Below are 27,910 nucleotides of genomic sequence, written 5' to 3' on the forward strand. Positions count from 1 at the left end.
GTGACAGTAATGCCCAGGACCTCTACTGGGGCAAAGGGTTCCTGTGGAGGTGTGTGTATGTGGCACTTGTAAGATGTTCATATTCTCCCCCCTCCCACGGAGATGGTGTAATCCCCACCCAGTTGCTAAAGCTTCTCTGGATGCTAAGAATGGCAATCCCTGCTTACTTCACACAGAGTACAGCTGAAACCATCCTCATTCCCTCAACCCCACCAACAGCCCCTTTTAACTGGCAGCCAGAACCACCTGCCATCTGTAATCCCTCACCCTGAACCCTGACTGGGAGACCTACCCTTCAGCCTCTAAATCTGGCTCTGACACAGACAGCAATGTTTCCTGCTTCCCCACAGAAGATTTCTTGGACCTGGGAAGTCCTGCAGTGGCTCTCTGGGAAGACCCTCTGCCATCTGCTCCTAGGTTGTCTTCAAGGAGGCTTCCTAGGGCATCCCTGAGAGGAGTCAGGCATCTCGAAACCTAAAGTGACTTTATCTCTTATATTAATTAAATGTCATTTAAAGAATGTTAAAGTTCAGGCACTGGAAGAAAGACTTACCATGCCAAAGCAAAAGGGGGCTTCTAAGAAGTGATTATAAAAGCTTGCAAGGTAACCACAACTTTGTACCCTGTACTACTGGAGCTAATTTCATTATCCCAGAAGCTAAAAACTGGCATGCACTATCTTGGTGTATGTTGGGCCACAGCTCCTGAAACACAGTGCCAACAGCCCTCTTGGCCCCACACTATGCTAAGTGCTTCTCACCTCCAGGAAGCCACCCCAGAATATCTCCCACCAAGTGTGAGTCACTCCATTCACTCCAGACACCACCCGCCCCACTCCCTCCTACTTTCCCCCACACAACCTACAGTTCCTCTACTTCTTCCGGAAGAGTCTTAAATTAACACCTGGGTGCATTATTTTAGCATTTGTTAAAAAGACCAGCGAGCTACCTGATATTAACTAAGGAATAAATGAAACTGTAAGGTATCCAGGCACTTCCAAGGCGGGGGTGGGGGGGTGGGGAGGAGTGGGGGGGTGGACAGGGAGTCTTTCCTAGGCACTTTTAAAACCATGTGTTTAAAAAAAAAAACCAACTTACTATTAGTATATATTCATTTTGCAAGATGATGGGTTTCGTACATCACATACTGCTCATAGTCACCCTCCATTACCTTCTCGTCCCCCCCTCCCATTGCCCCCTTCCTCATCTCAAATGTTCCTTCTACTTCTGCACCATACATATGTACACTCAATCTGGATTTAAGATGTGAGGGGAAATATGCAGTATTTGTCTTTTTGGGTCTGTCTTATTCCACTTAATTTGCTAAGTCCTGATTGCATCACATTTCCCTTCAATGACACAATTCTGTTCTTCTTTAAGGCTAGGGAAATAGCTCAGTTGGTAAAGTGCTTGTCATGCAAGAATGAGGATCTAAGTTTAGATGCCCAGCTCCTATGGGAAAAGCCAGGCATGGTGGAACACATCTGTAATTTTAGCACTGGGGAGGTGGAGGCAGGAAGATTCCTGGAGCTTGTTGACAGCTACTTTTGACAAACTGATAAGCCCCAAGTTCAGTGAGACACTGTCCCAAAGAAGAAAGAGCAATAGAGGAAGGCACCCTTACATCACTGGCCCATGGCCTTTAAAGTGCAGACACATGCACACACACACATGTGTACACACACACACATACACACACACAACCCTTTCACTGAAATCACTCCCCTTCTGTTCTCCCGAGAAATGACTGGATAAATGTTTTAGTTATTTATATATTGAACTTTTTATTCTTCCATCCTCCATATGCTCAAAGAAAAAATATTTTTCTCCTACACAGGAGAAAACCCTATGAGAGCCCCCAGCCAATGGCAGCAGGACCACAGAATGCTCTTGTCCATACACCACCCAGTGCTTAGTCTCGCTTTGAACTATGTAGATCAGAATGAAGTCCAAGATATCTGAAATCTGATCTCCCATCTGTCAGTCACTCCCCCAGTTCTGTAGAGGACTAGAGACTGAATGACAGAGCAAGAGGACTCCAGGGGTTCACTAGGTGGTGAGCAGATGTGAATTTGAACTCCAAAAAGGATAGTAGTAACTGAGCTTCAAAAGAGCAAGAGGCCTGAGATCACAGTCCAAGATACTTGGGTGGCTAGAAGACATACCAACACAAATATGAGCAGCTCACCATCTGACTCTACCCCCAATACCAGGTACTCATCAGAGTCTCCAGATGATGGAATGGAGAGGACACAGGTTTAGGGGGGAAAAGAAAAAAGGTTAGAATACTATTATACATGGCATTGTGTAAGCCAAATGACTTGATCTGCAAAACACAAGCTATAATACTGTGAATGTTGATATATGGATAGTCCCATAAGATATTCCCATAAATTCCTGGCATATAAAAGTATCCCATTTACATCATAAATAAAAACCAAATTACAACACAACATTAACACTGGGCCATATTCCCAGGTTATTTTTTTTTTAATTAGGTCTAGATGTTTTAATCTTCATATTTTTATTTATTCCTTAAAGTGTTCATATGTGTATAAAATGTATCTTGATCATATTCACTTCTTATTATGTCCCCAACTCTTCCCAGGACCATCCTCCATCAAACCTCCCTCCAATTTCATCTCCTTCTTTTATAGTATTTTATTCATTTTTTCGCCCACTAAGACCAAGTAATGTTACCCATATGCATATGGGCATGGACAACCTTCCAGTGACCACACTCTTAAAAGTGGCTTTCTCTCTCCCAGCAGCCATCAACTGCCACAAGCACCTCAACTAGGGGTGGGGCCTTTGAAGCCTATCCTCACTCCATGCAGAAAGGAGAAACTGGCTTGATCTTGTACAGGTCTTCTGCAGGTCACCACAGCTGCTGTGCATTTCTGAGTACAACGGCCATGTCCTGTCTAGAGAACAGCATTTCACAGCCTCCAGCTCTTGCGTCCATTCCACCTCCTCTTCCAAGATGTTCCCTTGTGGGGAATATGGACCAATGGTGATTGTATTATAATTTGGATTTTATTTAGGGTATAAATGAGATATTTCTTTTTGTGCCATGATCTCATAGGAACACTCTTACATATAGATGTGTCATCTATGGATCAGCACACATGGTCAATTTTCCTCAGCACTTTGAATAGAAATGCATCTTTGCCTTAACCACTACCCACTTAGGAGTGACACAAATCTGTGGATACAATCATAAATATTTAGAAGACAGTATGGTGATATGACTGTTTAGAAAAACAACAGTATCATAGGTTTTCCCTAGGGCCTGTGTTTCTCTAGCCATGAGTTGTGGCTGTGTTATAGTACCAAGCATGAATTCCCTCCTGTTGAGTAAGCCTCAAATCCAAATCAATAGAGAAGTTGATTAACCCCATAGACAGTCTTGCCACTGTTGTAGCAGTGAGCACACTGTGCCTGGGAAGTCAGTATCGTGTGAGGCCAAGTGGGAGATGAGATCAGTGATGTATCTTCTCCCTTATCAGCCAGAAAAGCCCCTTCCAGCACTATGAAAGCTAGCCAGCAGGAAGAATTTCCTGGTCAGTTCAAGAGTGTCCTTCAACCAATGTGTGTGGTTTCCTTAGCAATCCAGTCTTACCATCTAGTTATGGTGGCCAACCAGGAGCAAGGACAATAGTCTATATTTCTTTGGGTGCCTCTTTGGCCCCTCTGACTAATAACTCATAGGGCGGTAACCTGTGCCTGACACTGAGATTTGTCATTTAATAACTGTCCTATTGGGCAGTTTCTATGATAAAATGCCAACCAAAACCAACTTGAGGGAGAAAAGGATTTATCTGGCTTACACTTCCACAATATACCATACCCAGATAAAAAGGTTCTTTTCTTGAAAAATGCACCCTTAACTTTGCTGACAATCCATTATTCCACACTGAGAAATGGTCCTAGACTTGGGTCTGTTCCTAGAAACCAATTTAAATTTATAAAGCTTCTGGTACTTATGATAAAATGGAAGTAAATCTAACTGAAGTAAAGACTTACACTCCCGTGACAACTTGCTCACACCCAACTCATAAGTTGCCCTGGCTCTGCCTTTCCTGAGAAACCCTTGGTCATTCAGAAGCAGCAGGACAGAACTTAAAAAGCAGAGGAAGAAGAAGAAAAAATAAAGCATTAAATCAAGGAACACACCCTCTACGGCTAAGGCCAACACCCTGGAGGAGTAGCAGGGTTCCACAGTGGCGGAAAGACTCCACCCATGTAGCACTTTGAACAGAAGCTCTCTGCTAACTAGAAGCACAGAACTGCTAAACTGGAACACATCCAAAACAGAGAGGTGGTAAAAATAAAACTATCAGTGCTCCCATGAGAAGGCCAGGAAGAGAACATAGTGAAACAATCATGGCTGGCAGCCCTGCTAACACCCATGCTACTAAGTGACCTCAGCCAGTTAAACATTGAGCAAGTTGCTTTCCTCTCTTGAAATCTCCCAATGGCAGCCCAACAGAAGCCTAACCCCCAGGTCTCCAATGTGGGGACATCATGCCCATCTAGCCTGTGGTCCCAGCTCTCTGTTCCCTTCTAGACTTTCTTCACACACACTCAATGTGTACAAACACATCTCTTCCACATGAATACTATTTCCCAGATTCTCTTCTCTTCTCCACCTTCATGGGTCAATTTTCTCCTCATCCTTAAGACCTTCTAAGTCCAAGTCCACAGTCAGTATTTTCTTCTCTGCTTGCATGGTACCATCCAACCAAGCATCTTTCCCCTTCACTGTAGTTCCCATGAAGGTGAAAACTCTGCCCACCTGGCTTATATTCATAAAAGAGTATGGATATTCAAGAAGCATTTGTTGAAAAAATAACACTACCTCATAATCAAGAACTTTTTCTGTAATTTGTGGTTTCTACTCTTCGCCACATAAGAAGCATCCTTAAACAGAGGCAAGATAGCTCTGGTTTGAGTTTCATGTCTTTTTTTTTCCCACCTGGGTCCTGAAAAGTCTCCCACTTGCAAATTCCCAATGTTCACACTTGCTCTCAAGCATCCTATTAGCCACATCTGATGCCCTCTCCTGTTGTAGCTGTCATTAGAGGGTGACTAAACAGTTTTAGTGAAGCCACAAACCCATGGTGTCCAACCCAGGGCACAGGGTCCAGGGCTCTCAAGTCCTTACAAGTGCCTAACAGCCTGAGTTGTTGGAGTCTTCACTAGACGACATCAAGTCCTAATGGCATTTTAGTCCATCTTCCCCATTCTGTGTTCACAGCTAAGAGTCATCTGCCCCACATGTTATAGAGAGCTCCAATAAAAGCAGCTTCCTCAGCTTGTGCACAGTGATCCTCTCATCTGGGTTCAGATGTCAGGCCAGAGGACTGGCTGGAGAAGAACATCTGTGCAAGAGAGCTCATTTCTCCAAACCCACTTGTCCTTCCACCCATTCAAATCCATCATACAAGCAGGTACCAATGGATGCTTGTCTTTCAGGTGACTGGCCAGAACAGGTCAAAATGCCTACAGTAGCCACATCTTATCTCTGACATAAACTCTCTTCCAAGCTAATGTTTCAGACCTGGCCTGACTTCTCTCAGTTGGAAGTAGTAGCTACAATCACTTTCACCAACACAGGGCCTGCTCTCTATGTATAAATATTCAACACAGGGCCTGCTCTCTATGTATAAGCACCTCTAAGAACTCTATTACCTGATCTCCTCCCTCTCTGGATTAAGACTGATATTCTCTACCATTCTTGGATCCTTTAGTCCTGAAGTAGTCAATAAGAATAGATCTCAGCAGATACTGCCAAAAGCCTAAGATTTATCAGTGCTGGAGCTTTCTGGTGCCTGCCAATTAGTATGTCCATTATTCAGAGATGGCCATGCAATCCCTTAATTTACTTAATGAAGAAGAAACTCCAGCAAGTCAGGAAGCACCTTGAACTTGGAGCTAAGCAAGCAGGAGTACTGCCTCCCCAGAGGAAGCCCACTTCAGCTACTTGGCAAGCAGCCTCAAGGTGAAAAGTACTTAGAAGGAACACTGATGACCTGCTACTACTGGAAACAACCAAGTTCACAGAGGAGCCAAACACACAAGTACTTTCCCAGTGCCATGGACAAAATTCAAGGCAAATGGGTGCTGGCTCTTTGCTCTCTCTGCCCAGACACTGTCTCAGTGCCTGGTCCTTAAGCCTGTGAGCTGCCTCCAGGACCTCTCAGAACCCAGGTCCCCTCTTGACCACACCACCATCCTCTTCTTTTTCCAAAATTTAGACATTAAACAATAGAGATTAAGAGTTAATAGCTAACACTTTAAGCAGTAAATATGAATAAGCTAGACAAATGTGGTATTTGTTAACATGTGGACACTGAGACCCAGAGACTAAGTGATACATTTAATGTCACAGAGCAGTTAAGTGTCACAGTCATGAGTTAAACCAGAGGTTTTAACTCAAAGCCTCCTCAAGCTTTACCATTCAACATACTGAAAAAAAACAAAAGTCAAGCTACAAAATAACTACTGAACTAGATATTGTCAGACTTAATTGTTGTAGTTTTGTCTTTTGTTTTTAAAGGATAAAGATGTGAAAATCTGCTATTTTATATGATATAAAGACAGATATATATATAGAGATAGACATAGATATGAGTTAAATTGTAGTTATCCCAGAAACCAAATAAAAATCCCAGTGTAGGTATGGGACACTTCCCCTTAAATTGTTTTTCAGAGTTCTCCAAGAGACCCCCCAAAAACAATATAAGCTAAGGTCACTGCCCTAGTGCAGAACTTGATAATAAGACCCTATGTGGAAGACATTACAAACACTGGTCATAAGACCTGAAAAAAAAATCAAGTCAGTACTGACCAGGAAGCTTCTTCCCTGATAGACAGCTGGTGTGGGTACTGGCAGGTACTACGCGGGCCACTGGTCAGGGTGAAGTCATCAACTGTCTTACCCACTGGAAATTCTGTGAACCTCAGTGACTAGTGGCATGAATGTTATGGGGGTAACCAATGCTTTCTGAGTAGATTTAAGGCTCACTCCATGGTAGTAAACACATGCACAATACTGAAAATAAGGTCAGGAATCCATGGTTGGGGAGCTCACATGTTCCTGCGGTAAACCTACTACTGTTATTTTTGGACACAGTATCAAACTGCTCTCTAAATTCCCATCTTGCCACCTGTACATAAGTGCAGCTCTCTGGTGTCATCAGAGAAGTGTCTTTGTGCAGTGAATGATGGCTAATGCAGAACCTCAGAAATGATTAAAATGCAGAGAACAAGTAACTGTGGGGTGCTTAGCCATGAATGAGACATATATAGCATACCCCTTCCCCAGTGCTCATCACAGACGACAAAGACCACGAGAGCCAGAGGTTCCGGAGGAGTGAAGTGAAGCATAGCAGGGTCTTCTGGACATGGGGAGACTGTGTGCTCATGCACTTACAGCAGCCGTGGGTGGCTGCACAAGAGCAATCCAGTACACATTCTAGCGTGGAGTTAGAAGGGGCTTATGCCCCACACACCACTAAGGAGCGCTGGACAGTTGATGGCTTCTGGGGAAGGAAGAAGCAGTTTATTAAGGATGTGGGTCCAGGTAGGTTGACCACATGAAGTGAATGGCCACACACCTGGTATTATATAGATAGCACAATTAAAGTCAATGAGTTGTTAAACAATTTTTTAAAAACAGGACACCAAAATTAGGAGTGGATCTGAGAATAATTAGGGGAAGGATTTGGGGTAAATATGATAAAAATGCATTGTATGAAAATTCCAAAGAATTAGTAAATATATTTTTAAATTAATAGCTTTAACTGGTGATGCATTTAACTGAGTAAATGGCATAGAGATGATAAAAGGGAAGAGAAGCTACATGAGGGCTACTTTCAATTCATTTTCACCACATTTATTACAGCCTCCCCTAAACTCAGCTGTACTCAGCTGCCTGTGACAAAAAAAGAAATAATTATAATATGCCTACTTTGGTCCTCCTTGGGGCACCTTCTTTAAGAGATTCCTGTGAACTAGCAATCTATGGCAAGAATGGGGCTGGTAAGGAGAACTTCTACAATGGAGAAAAACTGTAGATAGATATGGGATATACAAAAAGGAAAGGGGGGAGGGAAGACAGATTCCAAGCCTATTGAAGTTGTCCTCTCTTCACGTGCACACTGTAGAAGGCCAGCAGTGTCAAGGGGGAGAAATAACCCTCTCCCGATGACTCTTGTCCCAAAGGGATGATATGGAGCCCACTAGTTTCTAAAAGGCAAAGAAACAAGCCAGCATTCAGTGATGACTGCCTTGGTATCTCAGACCTCACCCTCTATGCCTCCTATTCCTAGAAAGGAGGGACACACATGGAAAGATGCTCGTGTTCTCAAAGAGGAGGAGTCTTAAGCCTCAATGTGTCCCTCCTCCTGCAAGGTGCTGCCCACTTGTGCTAAAAATCCACAGTGGACTCAGCTCACCCAGGAGAGTTCATGGTGATGTAAAAAGTATTCTTACAGTGATTAAAAAAAAAGCATTAGATTTTATAATCTAATTTATAAATGAGGCAATTTGTAATATGATCACATTTTGAAAATGAATTTCCACTAAAGTAATTATTTCTGCTATAATTTTAATTTTGAAATGTATTATACTTTGATCATGGATTATCTCAAACTTCCAGAGTTTTTAAATTATAAAGCATGTTTTCAAGTACATCCCTTGTATTTCTGAATATTTTGTTAAGTCTGGCTCCCTCCCTTCTCTGCCTCCCATTGTGTTGTGATTAGGACTAAAGGACCAATTCTGATTTTCTAAAAGTTAAATTACATACATTTATGGGTGTGCGTTCATTCTTGGGTATGTGCGTAGAGGTCAGAGAAGAGTTTGTAAGACTTGATTTTCTCTTTGCATCCTTTGAATCTCAGGGACTGAACTCAGGCCATCAGTTTTAGCAGCAAATACTTCACCTGATGAACCATCTCACCAGCCAAGGACAATCTGGTTTTTATTTGGCTGTTAAAGATAGACTAGCCTTGAACTTATGGTCCTACTGCCGTGTGCAGGAATGTGCCGCCACACCCAGCTTGGCATTTTCTTGCAGCATTGGGCATGCATAGGTTCCCAGGGAGACCAAGAACAATAATTACACTTCTCTTTCTCATTGTCTCTGTCTTCCTGTACCTCTACACACACACACACACATACACACTACACACACACACACACACACACACACACACACACGTGCATTTTTCTAAGATTTCTTTGTTTTCTTATATTTCATGTGTAGGAATGTTTTGTCTGCATATATGTATGAGGACCAAATGTGTGCCTGGCACCTGTGGAACAAGAAGAGGGTGTCAGATCCCCTGAGATTAGAACTATACAGAGTTGGGAACCATCATGTGGGTACTGGGACTCAAACCTGGGTCCTCTGTAAGAATAGCAAGTGCTTTTAACCACTGAGTCATCTCTCCAACCCAGTGATACATTTCTTAACTGCTAACTTAAGCTGAGCCCAACATGGTAGACATTTGTGACTATTTACACCCTTCTTTCTTACTCACAGGGCTTACCTTTTGTTCAGAAATCAAGTGTCATGTGCTTCAGGCAAAAATTAGACAACTTCCGACCTCAGGTGTGCTAATTACAGTAAACTCAAATTGTTATCACCTTCTAGTGATGTATTTGGGAATTTCTGGAGAAAGTGTGGCCTTTGAATCATGAAAACGGTCTAAAGTGCATCTAGGAATGTTCTCTTAGTCTCTTTTGTTTTATGACAGGATTTCTCTGTGTAGACCTAACTGTCCTGGCTGGACCAGGATGGCCTTAAACTCAGAGATCCACCTGCCTCTGCCTCCTGAGTGCTGGGATCAAAGACATGCAGCACCACCGCCTAGCCATGTTCTCTTCATCTTAAAGGGAAGGAACTAAGTGAATATATGCATGAAGAAACAGGCTCTTTGGGTTGTCAATTTTGTATAGGACATATGGAGCTGGGGCAAACGGCTTGGTACTATAAGCATGGAAGAATGTAGATGTCAGGATTTGGGTCCCAGACTCCCCGTTTCTTGTAAGGCAGGATAAGTGAATAGAACCAACCCTTCCACTGGGAACAACTGGGATTTTTGGGGGGTGTTTAATGTTTATTTGTATTTTCTTGAAAGTATTTTTTAAAAACTAATAAAGCAACAAGGAATCATTAAGTCAGAACCCAGGAGAAGTTGAAAATCCAAAGAGACCCCAGAACACTAAGTGACTCCTACAGGAAGAGCATTTGCCAACAGGCAAGAAACAGAAGCAATTAAGCCAAGCTTTGGGAAATCAGAAAGAATGGGGGGGGGAACAGAACCCAAAGTTCAAGATCTTCTCAAGGAGAAGACATTCACACAAAAATGACTGTTCCCAGCTAAGCTTCTTCTCAGGGAGCAGCATTACCTTCAAAGTAAAAGTTGGCTGGAGATAAGCCAGCTCTCTGGCAACCTGAATCCAGTTGTGTGTGACCCAGCTTCAAAGAACCTCAAGCATGCCACTTAGGGTTAGGTGAAACTAGACTGGTGGCACTCCCAGGAGCCTGACAAAAGAGAACAAAAAGTATGCCAGGGAACTGGGGTCTTGGAGTCAACTTCTTAAAAGCATTAGCAACCATGAACTAACAAGATAGCAACAGTTACTAAGCCAACAGCTGGAGAATCCAAAGAAGTCAGTCCAGAACACAGAGCAACTTCTGTCTGAGAACATCTGCCAATTGGTAAGAAACAGTGATAATTTATAGAGTTTTATTCCCATAAAAGCTTTTTCAAAAATAGTGAACATGACATAATAAAAAATAACCAAACATGAAAGGAAAAATACACAATGAGCAAAAACCACCAGGAACAATAGACTACAGAAAAAGACCCACATTTACAGCAAATACTTCACAACACAAACCTTATATTAAAGATCGCTCCATACAGGGTAAATATATTCCATTTTTACTTATCAATTTTACCCAAACTAATATGGGAAAGCAAAGAGAAACAGACACACAAAACTCCACAGATTAGAATTATCAAACAAAAACTATGAAACAAACATACTATGGTCAAAGAAATTAAAGATAAATTCAAAGTTATTCATGAAACAGGGGAGTAATTTGGAAAACAGTTAACTAGGCATTCTAGCACCAAATAGTACAATAATTGATACTAATAAGTCCGTGCACATATTTAATTGCAGATTAGACATAGCTAAGTAGGTAGTTAATAAGCCAGAAGATAGAACTGAGAAAATTGTATAGACTGTATTATAAGACATAAAATAATGAAAAATACAGAAACAATAAAGAACAAAGAAGAAAGAGTAAGAAATCTCAATATTAATTAAGGAGAGGAGAGAAAATGAAGGTGATGGTGAAGAATTTTCCACAATTGAACTGCTGCATCTCATGGGTATGATAAAGCTTATGAACCTATGCAGACTACATAAGAAAAAATTTAATAATATGGAGCTGCTGATTTAACTGCCCAACTTCAGAAATTCTTCAGAGAAGGTGGAGAGGAAGACATATATTTATTGTTTAAGGCATTGTAAGTTTGAGCTCAATCACATGCAGCCAATACCATCCTAAATGATATCCATGGGGAAAATAAAGCAGCCATCATTTATAGGGTGGCACATGCCACACATACATGGTATGTTAATTATGAGTTAACGACCTTGGGACATGGTTCAGTTGGTAAAGCACTTTCCTTGAAAGCATGAGGGCCTGAGTTTGGTCACCAAAAGCTGGGCACAGTGGCATGTATTTATAGTCCCTGCACCAGAGAGGCAGAGACCGGTGGATTCTTGGTGCTCGCTGGCCAACAAAACTCAGCCTACTCAACAGGTTCTGGGCTGAGCGACAGACCCTATCTCAAAAACAAAAAGTGTCCTCTGACTTACACACACACACACACACACACACACACACACACACACACACACACACGGTGAGGGACTCTAAATAGTACTTCTTCCCAATACCTATTATTGTTACAATTATTTGCCTATTAGTACGAGACGGGAAGGGTAATAAGAGAAATGCAGAGCCAGGTTGAGCACTAGCTGAAGCCCTTCCTGGTCTACAGAAGCAGGGTATAAAACCAAGGGAAAAATAATAAAGCCTTTTCTTTGTCTTTGTTCTGGGACTTCCCTATAAAATGAACACTGAACTGCAATTTTCCCAAGAAAACTTTGACTATGTGTACAAAGGGCTCCCATTCTCTTATATATTCCAGGTGTTCAGGGTTACTTAAATGGGGAAGGGAGAGAGCTCCCAAAATTGTCATGCCCATGCCTCGTAACCTTGATCATTCCAAGTCCAGGAAGTTTTCAAATGCAAAGAAGACCCAAGCAGAGAAGGCACTTGCCGTCGAGTCCAAACCCAGAAGGGGCTGCCTTGAGTTTTTAGGTCCTCGGGAGATGCCTATGCCCTGGACTTTTCAGTCTGTGGGATTTTATGGATTTTCCAGCAATGGAAGGCACAGCATCCCCATCTCCTCTACCTAGCAGCAGTACGCTCACCTTCCCTCCAACTCCCCACATGCACTGCAGGCTCCCTTGCTCCCCACTCCTGCTGCATACACACTGCTCCCAGACTGGTCCAGACTCCTGCAGACAGGCAGTATCCATCTGGGATTCTCTCCCTGTGCTAGAGAAGGAGTCAACACCAGGGCTCTCATTTATTCATGTGCAGGAGGCAGCTATGCAAAGGAAGGGAATTGGACAGAAAGGAGAGGTCTAGAAAAGAAGTTGTGGTGGACCAGAGTCTGGTGGAAGAAATATCTCTATAATTTCAACTGCTTTTCAACCACACTGTCTCTAGCGGGAGCCCCCTGGGTGAAAGGTTTGTGTGTTACTGGGGATGAGAGTTTGTAACCTTAATTATGTCTCAGAGCATTTGGCCGTGCTCATCTTGAAACTCCCAGCATGGAAAAAAAAAAATGTGGTTTCCATTACAGTGTCACTGAGGGACTTGTACAGGGGTTGGGATCATTAAAATGAAAACACGGATGAGTAAGCCATGCCATTTTGTCTCCAAGACTTACACCCTTCCTCCACCCCTGGCCCTGTACTTTATTTTGAGACAGGCTTAAAATAGTTTATAAAATATGGAGCTCATTATCCCATCTAACAGATTTCATTTTGCATGAATGTAGATTAAAAGCCCCATGCCAATTCTTCCTCCTGGGTCTCCAAGGAAGACACTCCACTCCTTTACCCTGGGCTGGATTCTTAGGGACACAATCCTGTTACAGCAGCAAAGAGGCCAGAGGCCCCACTTCTAACTCATTTGGCTGCATGGCCGTCACCATGAAGGATGGAGAAATACAATTGTGCTGTTGGGGCTTCTGAAAACTTTGCATCCTGACAAGTCTGAACCTGAGCTAGAAACCCCTGGAACCCAGGATTTCTTAAGTGTGCCCATTCTTTCACATGCAGTGACAACAGCAAGGTGAATGGAATAGAACTGGAGTTGCCTGTGGTGGTGCATATCTACAGCCCCAACATTTGGGAATATGAGACAGAAGCAGTTCCATAAATTCAAGGTCAGCTGAGCTACACAGAAACTCTGTCTCAAAAACAGATGTAGATGTAGCTTAGTGGTAGTCTGCTTGCCTACCATGTACAAGCTCCGAATTCAGCCCTGAGAAGTGTGGAGGGGATAGGGGTGCTAGAATGGAGTTGGAAACAGGAATATAATGGAATAAGGCCTCAATGTGGAGTTTTCTCTCATCACATCTCATTCAGCCAACAAGTAACTCTATGTTTTTGGCAAATTAAAGCATCTCTTCAGTACTGAGTTTCCTTGTCCCTTAAATTAAAAGATCTCTTCCATCTATATCTTCATTTTGCTAGGGATAGATACAAATATGGACATAATAAGAAAAACAAACCATTTCTCTTATCACTGATCTCGGTTGCCTTAATGTTTCTGGTTTCAACCCAACCAAGCCCCAGACTCCTTCCGTTATACCAAGCGTGTCTGCACTTCACTCCTTACCATCATGGTTCTTTTCTTTTGCTCTGTTCAAATCCTTAAAGATCCAACTACTCCCAAAGCCAGAGCACACAATAGCAAGTGCACACATGGGTCACCTGAATTTCCAGACATTAAATGTTCCTCATGCAGGTGCTACCTCCACTCCAGGTTCCCTGCTTTGTATGGAGCAAGAAGAGATTGGACCCTTAGACACAACAATTCTCCCTGTGTTGACCCTTAGTCCAATGACAATGTATCCAGGTTATCACACATGAACACACACACATAGACACAGACACAGACACACACACACACACACACACACACACGCACACACACACACACACACACCTTCCAGTCCTGGATCTTCTCTGTACCTCTAGTTAATTCATCTATATAATGAGAATGGCATCCTCTACAACCACAGGGTGACTGCAGGTTTGAATAAAGCAGATCAGAACCCACCTAAGCTCACACATTATCTCATCTCTTGTCTTAGCCCATGACATTGACTACTTGCTAAAAACAAGGCATTGGAACTGGAGATGTTAAAGTATTCCTTATTTTTATTTTTTATATTTAAAAGAAATAATGTTCTAAGTGCTCTTTTCTTCCTCCCAGCAAAGAGAGTACCCCATTCTCTGGTCTCCCAATTTTATCTGCACTCCTAAGTCAGCTAATTCTTGCTTTCCAGGCCACTTTCGGGCCTTGCACTTATTGCAAGTTGCTATTATAAATTCAACTGTTGCTTGGCCTGTGTGCTCTCTGCTCACTCTCCAGAAGGCAAACTGCATGAAGGCTTCATGCTTTATTCATGTTGTCTCCCCAGTAAACAGCACAATGCCTCGAATGCCTAGATTCACTGTTGGTGCTCCTATTTACAAGTGGATTCACAAATCCATTTCTGTTCATCATTTTCTAACTTCTGTCACTGTCCCATCCCCTAACCTTAAATACATTCAGGCCTCCCTTCTTAAACAAAACCACCACTTGACCCTAATGTCCCAACAGCCACTGGTCTATTTTTACCTCGTATTTTTGACATATTTCTCAAACTAACAGTATGTGCTGGCTGCTGCCTCATCCTCACCACTTCCTCCCACTGCAATCTGGCTTCTCATCATCAAGGCACTGAAACAATGCTGCAAGCCATCACCAATGCCTTCTGCTACCAAACCCTTCAACATGCACCATCTCCCTGCACACGAGGGTCTGTACCTATGCTTCTCTTTCCCCCGAAATCATTGTTCCTCTTACCCTTAGGAAATAGCTTCTCGTATCTCTGACTTCCATGAGCTCTCTACCCTGTGCTATCTTCCCTGGACTATCGTCAGTTTCACCATCACTTCTGGGCATCAGACTCAAAATCATGCATCTCCTACATCAGCGGCTCCCTCCCTAGAACCACAGCCAGACATCCTGCAGCTGCTAGGAGTAGGGCATTCTGTGATCTAAACTCAAGGTTCCAACTTCCATCCAGCATTTTTTTTAAATCCCACCAGAACCAGGCTCTTGTGTTCAGGAGTTCCCCATGACTCCCCTCACAAGTGTATTCTGGGTACACTGAACCCTTCTTCAGCTAGGCATCCCCTGCAGCTCTCACTGCCTCCGCCCCTGCTTTACTGACTGGAATGTCTGACTTCACCAAAGGTCTATTTGACATTCTGGAAAGATATACTCCTCTAGGTGAATAGTTTTTTTTTTTTCTTCCTCCTATGTATTTCTAGTTAATTTTACCTACCAGTTTTATTGCAAAGCACATTCCATGCATCCAAGTTTTCCCGTAGGCCATAGGAACCTCAAGTTATGCATCTTGGTATCCCCAGCTCCTAAGTCTTGAGTATTATTCAGTACATTTTAATGGAATGCTATTACCCCACCACCAATTGTTTGTAACTGACATGTAAGCATAGAGTGATCTCAACCTCTCTCTCCAACTTCAACTCTTGCCACATAAACGTTCTGCATTCTATGACTGCCACCCTCATAATTAAGTCACTGTATTGTTCTTTCTGTTGACATAGCTCCTCTCACTAGGCATAAAGATTCATGAGACAAGTCCACTATCTTCCTCAACACTATTCCCAGATCCTCAAACAGAGCATAGCGCATACTAGGTCCTTACAGGATATTTGTTGGATGAGTAAGCATGCCATTCTTCATCCAGCCCACTCCCTCCTAGGAACTCGTAGCACTCTCTTAGGGATTCAATGTGAAATACTACACCCTGATATCATACACAAGGATTGTAGGTGTTACTGGTGTGTGTTTAGTGGATGCTGTAGGTATTGTTGCATGGAACTGTGACTTACTAGAGTTAGAAGAGACTACTTACAGGTAACCCACAATCCGATAGAGGGGCTATGAGACTCAGAGAGGTAACAGCTAGTTTGTTGGTGGTACTTTTTTTGTTTAACTTTTTATCTGTGTGGATGTTTTGCCTGCATGTGTGTCTGTGCACCCACATGTACTTGGTGTTCATGGGAACCAGAAGAAGGCATCAGATTCTCTTAGAATTAGTTACAGATCATGTGAGCCACCATGTGGGTGCTGGGAATTGAACCTGGGTCCTCCTAAGGAGTTTTGAGCCCCAGTTTTTGTTTTTTTAGGATCCTCTCAGGAGATGAATTATAAAGTTCCATAGATCAGGAACTGATCTCCAACCCCTAAAAGGTCCCTGTAATACCTGCAGAAACTACTACTACTTCAACTATTAACACTGTATCTGCGGTTTTCACTATTTCACAAACCACCTCCATCCACAAAGTGAAAAAAGCAAGCCACCATCTACACCAGAAACTCATTTGACTTTCTGACCATGGAGGAAAATACCTTTCAGCCTTCAACAACCATTATGTAACCCTCAATGGAAGACCCGGCCCTGGGAGGCCATGTTACCCCTGGGGAGCTACTTTCCTTTCCTCCTATCATAGTAACCTCTGCCACACTGCTGGGAAACCCCATACCAGTTCTCCAAAGAGAAGGTCTCGGTGTCCTTCTTCCCCCAGGACTCGGCCTAGATGCATCTTACCTGGCAATCAACACCGCAGACAATGCAGTACAGTGATACCCTCTCACCCTGCCAACAAGGGAGGTAGCTGGACACTGTTTCACATGCATGCTGAAAATGGAGATGCAGAGAATCTCTACAGGTGTCACAGTCAGCATAGGTGCTAACCCACGCGACATGGAAACAGGGGTCCTGAACCCTGGCTTTTCTCTTAACACTTGCATCATTTTGGCAAAGTAATTATCTCTACAAGTCTGCTTCTCATCTGTGAAATGGAAAGCCATGTGCTCTGCCCCAGAGTAGGGTACTGTAAACCAAAGGGCAAGGTAACATACTAGCAATTATAAAATCCTCACTGTTTTCTTTTTAACTCCTTAGTAAGGCTGGGATAATCCCTTGTTCCTTCCGGAAGTGATCAGCTATCCTCTGGGGACAAAGCCCTGCCCTCCACTCACAGTGGAGAAAACTAACCCCCTAGAAGCAATTAAGATCCACAACAGCTACAGAAATCCCAAAGGAAAAACACTGGGTACCTGCTCCCGTTGGGTGCTGGCCACTCATCTTGGCTTCTTCAAAGCTCACAGCAACACCAGGAGGCTTTTGTTACTACTATTCACGGGAGCACACTGAACCTCTGATCCCTACACCATGCCTCTGCGTACCCATAGCAGGAAACAGGACCAGGTGTGACTAATTAGGGGTACTTTTCCTGGAGGACATAGGAGTCAAGAGACTGAGAAGAGGAGGAATGTGGGCTACCATCTACAAAGGAAGCTTCACATTTGGAAAGGAAACAAAGGGAAAAGGTCTGAGGAGCTCTGGAGGAGACAGGGTATGATAGGGGGTTGCTCTCTGACAGTTGCAAACTGCTTACCAGGTAAGAGGCCTGGTTCCTATAGCAGACATATGCCTGTGACTTTAAAAGCTAAGTTAAAGTCACTTGGTCTTGTATGAATATTCAGCTTGAGGGGAAAGATGTTTACAAACAAAACTCATCACATTAGAAAAACTCCAGCACAGGAGAATCGCCCAATATACGTTTCATATGGGTGTCTCTGTCATGTGCTTCTCTCTTCTTTTTCTCAGTGACTATCCAAGGGATGCAAGGAATCACAGAAGTGTATCCAAAGAAGCTACAGGTCACACCAAGTGCACACACACACACACACACAGCCACTAACAAGAACAGGAAAGCTATCCTAGGAGAGCAGTCAGAGCCTGTGGCAGGCTGGTCTAAGCAGAGACACTGAGTGTAGTTCAGACAGAAACCAAAGCTGTGCAGATAACTAGGCTGTCAGCAAGCCAGTGACAGGAACTAGAGCAGTACGGACAAGATTACCCAAAGAGCCTTCACCAGCTAGGCCAGGCAGGCTAGCTGCCTCTTGATCCTGCACTGCACTTGAGCAGAATCAATACTTGGCTTGGAGTGGGTGGGAGTTCTGAAGGTTGAGACAACAGAGAAAAGTCAGTCAAGGAGATGGGAATACTATTGGCCAGAGTGGAGCCTCACTCTGTGAAGGCCTTAGATAAGAACCCACCTCCCATCCCATCTCTCCTACAGTATAAAAGGGATCGTCCTTTCTCTGCTTTCAGCAGAAGGCAGACAGAACCCACCTAGTGACAGCAGAACTTACCTTGAATAAATAAGGAAAGATTTTTCTTTACATACAATGTGACAAACTGTCATTCTAGGTCCAAAACCCAAGGCAGCCAACACTGAGAGCTATAACGCTAAGGCAAGCTGGGGCCAATCAACTTTCTGGAGCACTGGGTGAATGTTTCCCCAGGAATATGAAGGAAACCCAAGGTTTCGTTAGGTGATGATAGACAATATGTATAATTCTAAAGAAAGTTGCACAAATCTGCCCAAAAGATTAGATTCGTTTACATTTTATTCCTTGTTCATCCTCTCTTTACTCTGTATTTGCTATTCTCACAGTGACTATTTCATTTCTCTTATTGTTTTACCACAAAGCCATTTTGCCTTTGCTCTCTGGCATTACATTAAAAGATGGCAACAAGCAGCCCCCAGCCTTCTCTGCCACGGGTTCCAATCTAGCTCCGTGAGTTGGGCTGGAAAGAGAATGTGAAAACTATGTTGATCTAAGAGCGCCCAGATGACCCAGCGTACACTGGGGGATGGGAACCAGTTGGTTCCTCGTCCAAAATCCCAAGTGCTTTATGGTAGTCATCAGAATGCAGACGATGTCCTAAGAAGAAATTAAGCAGCCCAAAATGTATGTTATGAATTCATTCAGTCATTAAGATGTTTCCAAACACCATTTTACCATGTCCAAAAATTGTCTACACTATACTTTCTTTTATGTTATTTTAAATTTAATCTATTTTATACATAAATTTATTTTTAAAAAAATAATGGAAGAAAGTATTGGATGGAGGGTAAAAGCATGATGATGATAATGAGGGCAAGAAAGGTAGCTCAGTCCATAAAGTGTTGGGCTTGCAAGAGTGAGAACCTGAGTTTGGATCCCAGAATGCATGTATAAGAAGCAGTACACAGTAGCTTATAATTCCAACACTGGGGAGGCATATAGCAGGAGGAAACCTGGATGCCACTGGCAACCCAGCCTAACCTACTCAGAGAGCACCAGGCTGAATAAAAGACCCTGTTGAAAGAGAGAGAGAGAGAGAGAGAGAGAGAGAGAGAGAGAGAGAGAGAGAGAACAAGAAAATGTGTGACTCTGAAGAGAAAGGGGAATTCAAAGTTTCAAAGTTAGCAAGCAGGAAAAGGAGAGGGAGAAGAGAACAAAATGAGTATCTGGGGATGAGACAGAAGAGAAATTTTTAGATGGTCTGGTAGACAAGCAATGGGGAATGGGGGTACAGGTATCATGAGTGTGTACTAGTGTACTAGGACAGTGAGAACGGGTGTTCTCACTAGGACAGGAAGGCTGCAGAACAGGCATCTGTGGCTCTAGTAGTTAATGCAGGAAAGGTGGAAGGGTGCAGAGAAGGCCATAGTGAAAATGAGGCACTAATGAATGAGGAACAGGCAGGGTTAAAGAAGGCTCACAGGGAAGCCAGGCGTTGGTAGCGCATGCCTTTAATCCCAGCACTCGGGAGGCAGAAGCAGGCAGATCTCTGTGAGTTCGAGATCAGCCTGGTCACAAGAGCTAGTTCCAGGACAGGCTCCAAAACTACAGAGAACCCCTGTCTCAAAAATAAAAAAGAAACAAAAATTAAAAAAAAAAAAAAAAAAGGCCCACATGGTTGAGGTGAGATGAAGCATGGGCAACACAACAGACTGAAATGTTGAGCAGAATAGAGACCCTCCATGCTGAAAAACTCACACATCCCACATACTGATAAACCCTCGCCAGACCCATCAGGTCCCTGCAGAAACATCAAAACCCAATACTATAAGAAGAGGTTGCTTCTTGTGTTTCTTATCTGCATGAGCTTTTTTCTCTAGTGGATGTCTTCATCATGACAACTATCTCCTTAGCCAACATCTGTAAGCCCGGACAATAGGCAGTAGAGTTGATAAATACCCAACAATACACACAGTAAAAACTGCATCTGTTATTAATGAGAATAAATCATCAAAATGCAATGTCTGAGCAAGCTGACAGTTCGTTATCACATAAATCCTTGTATGCAGCACAGTTGAGTTCTCGAAAACAATAGATTCAGTTTTTAAATCTTACTATTAGCCGAACAATGATGGGGGAGGTGAAAATGTGTCTATAGTAAGAAAGCATACACAGATATTTTTCTGTAAAGTTTATTTCTGCTTCATGGTGTGTTTTGATGTTTCTTCCCTTTTAAGTGTGTCAAGTCACAGATGCATTTCCCCTCCAGTCACAGACAGACAGACAACTCAGGCCAGAACACAGCCTGTCCATTATTTCAATTTCCCGGGCTAAACTCATCATTCCCCCCTTGCCTTCCTGAGGCCAGAGACTTTCAAGGCAACATAAGGCACAGCGTGGCAAGGGAAAGAGAAAATCCTAAAACAGATGAAAGGCGCTAAAATTCTGTCTCCCTAGAGATCTGAGGGAAATTTGTTCACTGCTCTGTGAGGCAGGTTCATCGTTCACTAATTCATTAATTCATTCATCCAACTAATATTTGCTGAGCATTTCCCACAAGCTAGCTCAATCTGCAAAACATGCTATTTCCTATGCAACAATGGCTAACATTACTATATTTACTATATGCAAAATCCTGTTGTAATATGGATGCAAGTATGTCATGTGGACATACTGTTCATAATACTACATTGTCCATCAACTAAAACTGAGTGACATGATCAATGTCCAACCCTAAACAGTCTGTATCGTCATGTTAAGGAACTCCTATAGATACTGTGTACAGGAATGGCCATAAACCTACACATTATGGCCAAATGTGCATGCACACACACACACAATTCTGGAAGCCAGTTTCTGCTAAGAGACCCATCAATCCACAAATCCATTACTGTGGGATGATTTTACAGGACCTAACACATTTCCTGCAAATTCTTTGATGTAGGTATTATTAATCTTTCTATTTTTGAGCCAAGACTAATGAGCCAAGGACAGACTATTTATTCAAGGACCCTTAGAAAGTAATGAAGCTAGTACCTGAAACAAGTTTGAAGTCTATGGATTCCAGCATTTTGTGAAAATTGAAAATAAATTATTATTATGGCTTACATTTTAGCATCTACTTTCTTCTTTAAATTAATATGATATGATAAACTGCACATGGCCTCTGTTCACAAAATTATAAATGCACTCTATGCTGCTAGCAATCCCTCAGCTGCTTACTCAGCTCTAGGTTGTTGCATACCACCTGTTCCTGTCTTTCCCCGGATGCCTGCAGGAGAGCGGGAACTAGTGTGTTACTGATGAGACCTAACAGTCAAAGGCATTTTGTTCCTGACAGGCACTGGGATAGGCATTTCATCTGCAGCCTCTCATTTAACCTCCACAACAGCCCCTTTAATTGGCACCACCACCACAGGCATCTCTCTACGCAGTGGAAGGGAAGGACACACAGAGACACTGAGGGCTAATAACTTGCCAGAGATCACACAGAAAAGCAGTGGTATTCTTACCCTTCCCCAGTCTATGATCCCCACCAACAAATTTCTGGCTCCCTTCTCAATCCTCATTTCAAGTCTGGCTTACTACGGGTGTTTCTCAGTGCTAGTGAAAGCCTGCTTCCCCAGTATGCTGGCTTGGGTTCCTCCATCTTTGATTTCTCCCCCGATAAAGTCTTGGTACATCTGCTCTGGGCAGCTCTGCTTCCAGCTAGCATTTGCCTCCTTGTGTACCTGAGACTACCTCTGATGGCAGGGGGTGGGGGTGAGGGGTAGATACAGTTTGGGGTAGGTACGGAGCTTTTCCAAGATGTATCTTTCATCAAAGATTTTGTCTCACTATTGCCAAAACTTCTTAAAGGAGCCAAAGCTCTCAAATGCAACATTCCACATTTTGTAAACCGACTACTACACAAAGTTCACAGTGGCCTTTCTTTACAGTGGACGCTCTGGACTGGTTTGTTACTACCAGAGGAGTTGATTGCATTAATAAATGAGGGTAAAAAAAATTAAGATCAGAGTAACTTGAAAAGTCAAGCTGTCCCCCTTCCTTTTCATAACCACAAATTCTGCACAGGCTCTGTCTGTAGACAGTCCATAAGAGCTGTCCCCAGGAAAAGTGCTGTAGCTCCATGACCCTGTCACCGAAGAACTTCTCATTTACCAGGCACGTATGTGCACACTGGCTATGATGGTCTGTTTTACATTCAGGGGTTAAATAACCCCCATATGATAGGGCAGATAGGTCCCAGAATGCCCATTTCACAGACGGGGAAACAAGCTCAGACGAAACAAGTCCATGTAAGGTCACAGAGCTGGGCTGAGATAGGAGCTGTGCAGGTATACCTCAGCTTCCCCTTCTCCTCCCAGCATCACTTCTCAGATGCAGCTTAAGTTGCCTGACTACAGCACTGAGCTTGGGGGAAAACCCAGCAAGAAACGTGACTGTGTTGTACAGCTGCTTCCCAATGGCCCTGTGCTCCCCATCCCCAGCTGGGTCACACAAGTCCCAGAAAAGCAGCCTTTCTTTTATCTGCCGTGGTTTGCTACCTGCTGTTGCTCCATGCCTCCTTCTTCTTTCTTTTTCCCCCACTTTCCTTTCGCCATGTCTATGTCCCTCTTACACACACATGCTTATATACATGCACACATACACAGACAGACACAGGACCAGATACGCACTCAGGATACCTCGATCCAGCAGCCGAAGCAAGCGGAGATACCAAAGATACCACTGATCCCAGAAGCGGTCCGTCATCCCACCCTGAACTCATCCTTCACAGCCAGTATCCAGGGCAGAGCCTCATCCCACCACCACCACCGACGGAAGGACTTAAGGCTAGATTCGCTGATGTTGGGCTCACACGCAGCCTGTTCTAAGCAAGTGCCTGCCTACAAAGACAGCCACCAGTCCTCCCACACAGAGGCTGACTGTGCCGGGAGCCCGTTTCACAGCAACAAAGGAGCAAGTGCAGAACAACGCAGCAGCAGCAGCAGCAGCAGCCGTGTGCAGACTGAGGCTGCATGGACCCCAGGGGAGGTTGGAGATGCGGGGGAGGGAGTCAGGAAGGGCTCTTGCACAGAGCAAGGTTTGAGGTAGCCTTGGGAATGAAAATCCACAGACAAGGCCACGTTTAAAATTTCCTTCTACTATCTCCTACCATACTGGCTTCCTGTGCCTCCCACACAGAGGCCAGCGGCTCTTCCAATAAGATGATGAATGGGAAGCCAGATGCTCAACCCTCCTGGACTCTAGAACCAGTCCAAAAAGTCCAGGAGTCTGGCTGCCTCCCTATGGGGCACTCCCCATCCAAGACTGCTAGACCCCCATGGCCAGCAAAGGGCTTGCTGGTCCTTCTTCCTCCTTCCCCTCACAGATTCTATTCAGCAGCGTGGGGTCTGAGGTCTACATTCAAGTTCAAATCCTGGTTCCTACTTAATATTTCCTGGCCTTGAGCAAGCTCCTTCAGTCATTCTACCTCATCTTCCTCCTCTATGAACTGGAAAGACCAGGGTTTGCTTCACAGAGGAACTGTGAGGCTCTGCGCGGAGGAGGGAAGCCCCTGGCATCTCTGGCATGTGAGGTAGACAAAAGGTTCCGTCTGGCCTTCTCCCCTGCCCTTAGAAGTTCGGTTCCCTGTCCCTCTCAACCTGTGGTCCTTATCCCATGCCTCTGATCCAGCACCTCCTGCTGAAGTCCTTTCTCAGGGTCAAACCCTCAGTCTTCCAATGTCTGACTCAAATGGCTCAGAATCTGGGCAACCTTCCCTGATCTTCCCTCCTTTATATGTCCTTTTCAATCTACTTCTTCCTTTGTGTGTGACCCTTTTCCTTTACTGGACCATCAGCCTCATGGTCAGAGCTGCTCCTTAATCATCTTTGGGTCCTCCAAACTACATGGCACAGTGCCTTATCTCAGAAGCATTCCAGTGATTTTTGATTGACTGAATGAGCATGGGATTCGGGGTAGGCCACGCCACCTTACCTGGATGGCAGGAGAAGAGTCTGCTACCACACCTCAGCCTCCACACATTTTTTTCAGGCTTGGAAAGGGTGCAAGAGTAGGGGAAGAATGCTCTGTTCTTGCCCACTTTGGGACTGCTTAGCCAGAGAGCTGACTGCTTACACAAGAGGGCTACCCTTCTGGTGACAGGGCGTCCTGATCACAGAAATGCAAGCAGAGGGGACTCCAGGTCTAGAGCACCTTCATTCAACAACTATGTGCACATTATCCCTTGCAGCTTTTGTCCAGCCTGGGCTATGCCAGCTTCTCCTCCCAGCCTCCTGACCTCTACCGTGCTGTGAAAGGGGCTCCTCCAGCCTCTGCCATTCCTGGCACTCTAAGGTGAAATAGTGTTCATGTTTCTGAAGGACTCAGACAAGGCAGAAGACCTGTGGGGGGGGGGGCTAGGAAAGAGGGATAAAGTAGGCGGGGTCACAGTCTCCGTCCTGTCCCTGCCCAGCATCCCTATTGCTTCAGCAAGCCTTCTTAAAGGGCAGCTGTGGAACACAGCAGAGTCCTCACCACCCAAGAGGCTATGCTCTGTTAGTGTAATTTTGTTACTGCCTTAAATGGACAAGAATTTTGTGAGTAGTTAACACAAGAATGCAAAGCCCCCTCCTCTCTCCAGACAGAAATGACCCACAGTCTTCCCTTCTGTGAATAACAAGAATCCATTGCTCACATGTGGCCAGTGCTTTTGAGCTCAGAGAGTACTTTCACATCTGTCAGCTCCGTTGGGCCCAAACAACCCTGCCAGGTCTGCTGGACAAGAATCACCTTCCAAGAAGTTGAACATTTCATCAAATGATACATAGGTGTGATCTGCCTTGCCTTGTAAAGGTCTCTGAGGCTCACTTCCAGAGAGAAGGCAGCATCTTTCCTTCACAGTAGAGCCAGGCTAACAGCAGCTCTTAACAAGCAGGCAGTGCCAGCACAGGATGTACAATGACCAACAAACAACCTTTGACATTTTTGCCTTGGACCTGGCTTATGGTTGGCCAGAGAGTATATCTCCAAATAAGAAAGGCAAAGCCATTTTTTCTAGTGCAGCTTACATGAGACTTGAAATGTGAGACTCTACCACAGCAGAAGACCTGGACAGACAGGGGCTGTGAGAGAGCAACATCACCTGGGAGGCAGACAGGCAGCCCTCATGCCCTTATAAGCACATGCATAAACTGCAACGCTCTTCTGGTGCTGATGCTGGGACTAGAAAAGGAAGCTAGCTCTATCCTCTCTCTTGCTTCTACAGAAAAGAGAATAAAGACTAGTAAAGAACAACATGGATGCAAACACTTCCCCCGCACACAGTGAACCCTGAAACAACATAGCGTCACCCATTGGGTGAAGCCCAGGAGGAACCCATTCAGCCTGGAATTTTATTCTCGGTTGGCTTCAATCCATTAAGCAGAGCACTTGGTGCTCCCCAGCCCACCACCGCTCATTTCTACTATTCCCACAGAGCTTCATAAGCCTTCCTTTAAAACAGCCATTCTAGAAGTTGAATAAAATGTTCCAAGAGACTGCTAGGATTGTCCTTCAGCAGTAGTGCGATTAGAAAAGACGGGCTATTGCCAGGACAGGGCCTTATTAGGTAGGTTTTTGTTGTTGTTTTGTCTTGAACAGTGATGACACAGTGGTTCCTTCTTTCATCATAGTCAAAGCAAGCACAGCCATTCACGTTGGCGTGGCTCCTTCAGCCCACTCTGCTGACAGTCAGTGACTGCAGGCCAGCAGTACCCATCCATGGCAGAGGCAGAGGGAGGCCGCCTGTCCGGACGCTCTGCAGTTACTTAGTGTCTTAACTGCGACATGTTCCCTTCTCTTCACTGTCTCTCCTTCCTTCCTTGGCACTGTTCTCTCTCCATCTTTTCACCGCCCAGGAGAAAAACACTGTGTTCTCAATCAGATAAAGCCAGCACACGTGTGTGGCGCAGAAGGCAAGCAGCAGCGAGGGTGGAGAGAGCCAATCACACCCCACATCTTTCCCACTCACCTCCCAGGACCACTGGGACCACTGATCTCTCAGCGGCACTAGCCACATTCCTCAGATATGTGCAGCTAACTAACTGGAGGTGGAGAGCACACAAGAGGTGGAACAGCTGTTGGTATCTGTGAACCAGGATGGAGACTGCTCACAGTGTTCTCCTCCTACCCGACTCCAGGAGGTAGGCTCCATCCGGCTGCCATTTTGCCCTGCAAGCTGCGCTTCGACTTCAACACGAACCTCTCTAGCAGACACCATACTCAGCCACCTCCCACAGCCCCTCAGCAATTAATGCCCAAGTGGCAAATGGAAGTCAGCAACTGAACGTCTCAGAAACACCACCTGGGGAATGGCATGAACACTTGCCAGTTTCCCCTATGAGATCCAGCATCCCTGGGTGAACAGTCTCCTTGGGCCCACACATGAGAATGGTGTCTTTAAAAAGTATCACTCAGGCACTGAAATTCAAGTCCACCTCCCCCAGGAGGCCTCTCCAAGCTAATCTCACCCTGCTCTCATCTCAGAGTCCTCCAAGTTTAATGGGCAGCAGATACACCTTGGAGGGGTGGCGATTCATGCAGATGCTGCTGCATTGCCAGAGGTCTGCATCTCTAACCCACTCCTCTGGGTGACTCACAGATGGTGAGTCTGCTCTGTCCCCAACCTCCTATCTTACCTCCAGCACTAGCTTCACTTAAGTATTTTGACTGAATTCTATGAAGTACCCTGTCTGCTCACACAGACTCTGAGTTCCCTGTCCTGGCAGGCTAGGAGAGATCTGGCAGAGGGCCATGCAGGAAGGGCTAGATACTATGTACCTTAGACACAGAACTGAGCCTCAGCTCTCCTCAGGGTTCAGAAAACATTCTGACTGCAGGGCCACTGTGGATCTGTACAATGGCATCAAGTGTCACCTCAGATATTGGTTAGGCAGCAAGGGGGACAGACGGAGACTGGTTAGCCTGTATTGTCCCTGCTTTTGTGTAGCTTTCCAGTTGCTCACCTCTGACCTCTGGGAGATCTTATCTCCCCTTTGACCTAGAAAGATATCACAAAACCTCTTGCTGCACTAGCTCAAAAACCACACAGTCAAGTAGAAGGAACTTAACCTCCCTCTTTCCTATCCTTCTCTGAGGATTCCCACTTCTCCCAGCAAGCCACTAGAAGCTCCATGCTGCACTGAATCCCCAACTTCGCCACCCCAACAGCCCCAACCAACCAACAGCTGTTTCTCAGTCTTGCTGGGCCTCTCTGTTCTGGATCCAGCTCCCTCTTGAGTAAGCACTGTGTATAGTGCTATGACAACCTGATCCCTTCTGTAGTATTTGTGATAACAGCTTGATACTAGGCCCTTAGGAGATATTACACTTT

At 44.5% G+C, this 27,910-nt stretch overlaps 1 protein-coding gene across 7 annotated transcripts in view; it reads right to left on the reverse strand.

The window, feature by feature from the left end:
- The window catches only part of Kalrn (kalirin RhoGEF kinase), a 503,507-nt gene extending 479,999 nt beyond the window's left edge, over positions 1–23,508 (reverse strand). For 3 of the 7 annotated variants that reach the window (XM_051191390.1, XM_051191392.1, XM_051191391.1), the window contains exon 1: positions 23,232–23,497. In XM_051191390.1, coding sequence (XP_051047347.1) covers positions 23,232–23,307 — 76 coding nt within the window. In that variant the 5' untranslated portion in view covers positions 23,308–23,497. Of the gene's footprint in view, positions 1–23,231 lie in introns of all 7 variants that reach the window. The other 4 variants (XM_051191393.1, XM_051191389.1, XM_051191394.1 and 1 more) reach the window with 3 other exon arrangements.
- Positions 23,509–27,910: the final 4,402 nt, after the last annotated feature.

This window comes from Phodopus roborovskii, unplaced genomic scaffold (assembly GCF_943737965.1).
Source record: "Phodopus roborovskii unplaced genomic scaffold, PHOROB, whole genome shotgun sequence".
Classification (NCBI taxonomy): domain Eukaryota; kingdom Metazoa; phylum Chordata; class Mammalia; order Rodentia; family Cricetidae; genus Phodopus; species Phodopus roborovskii.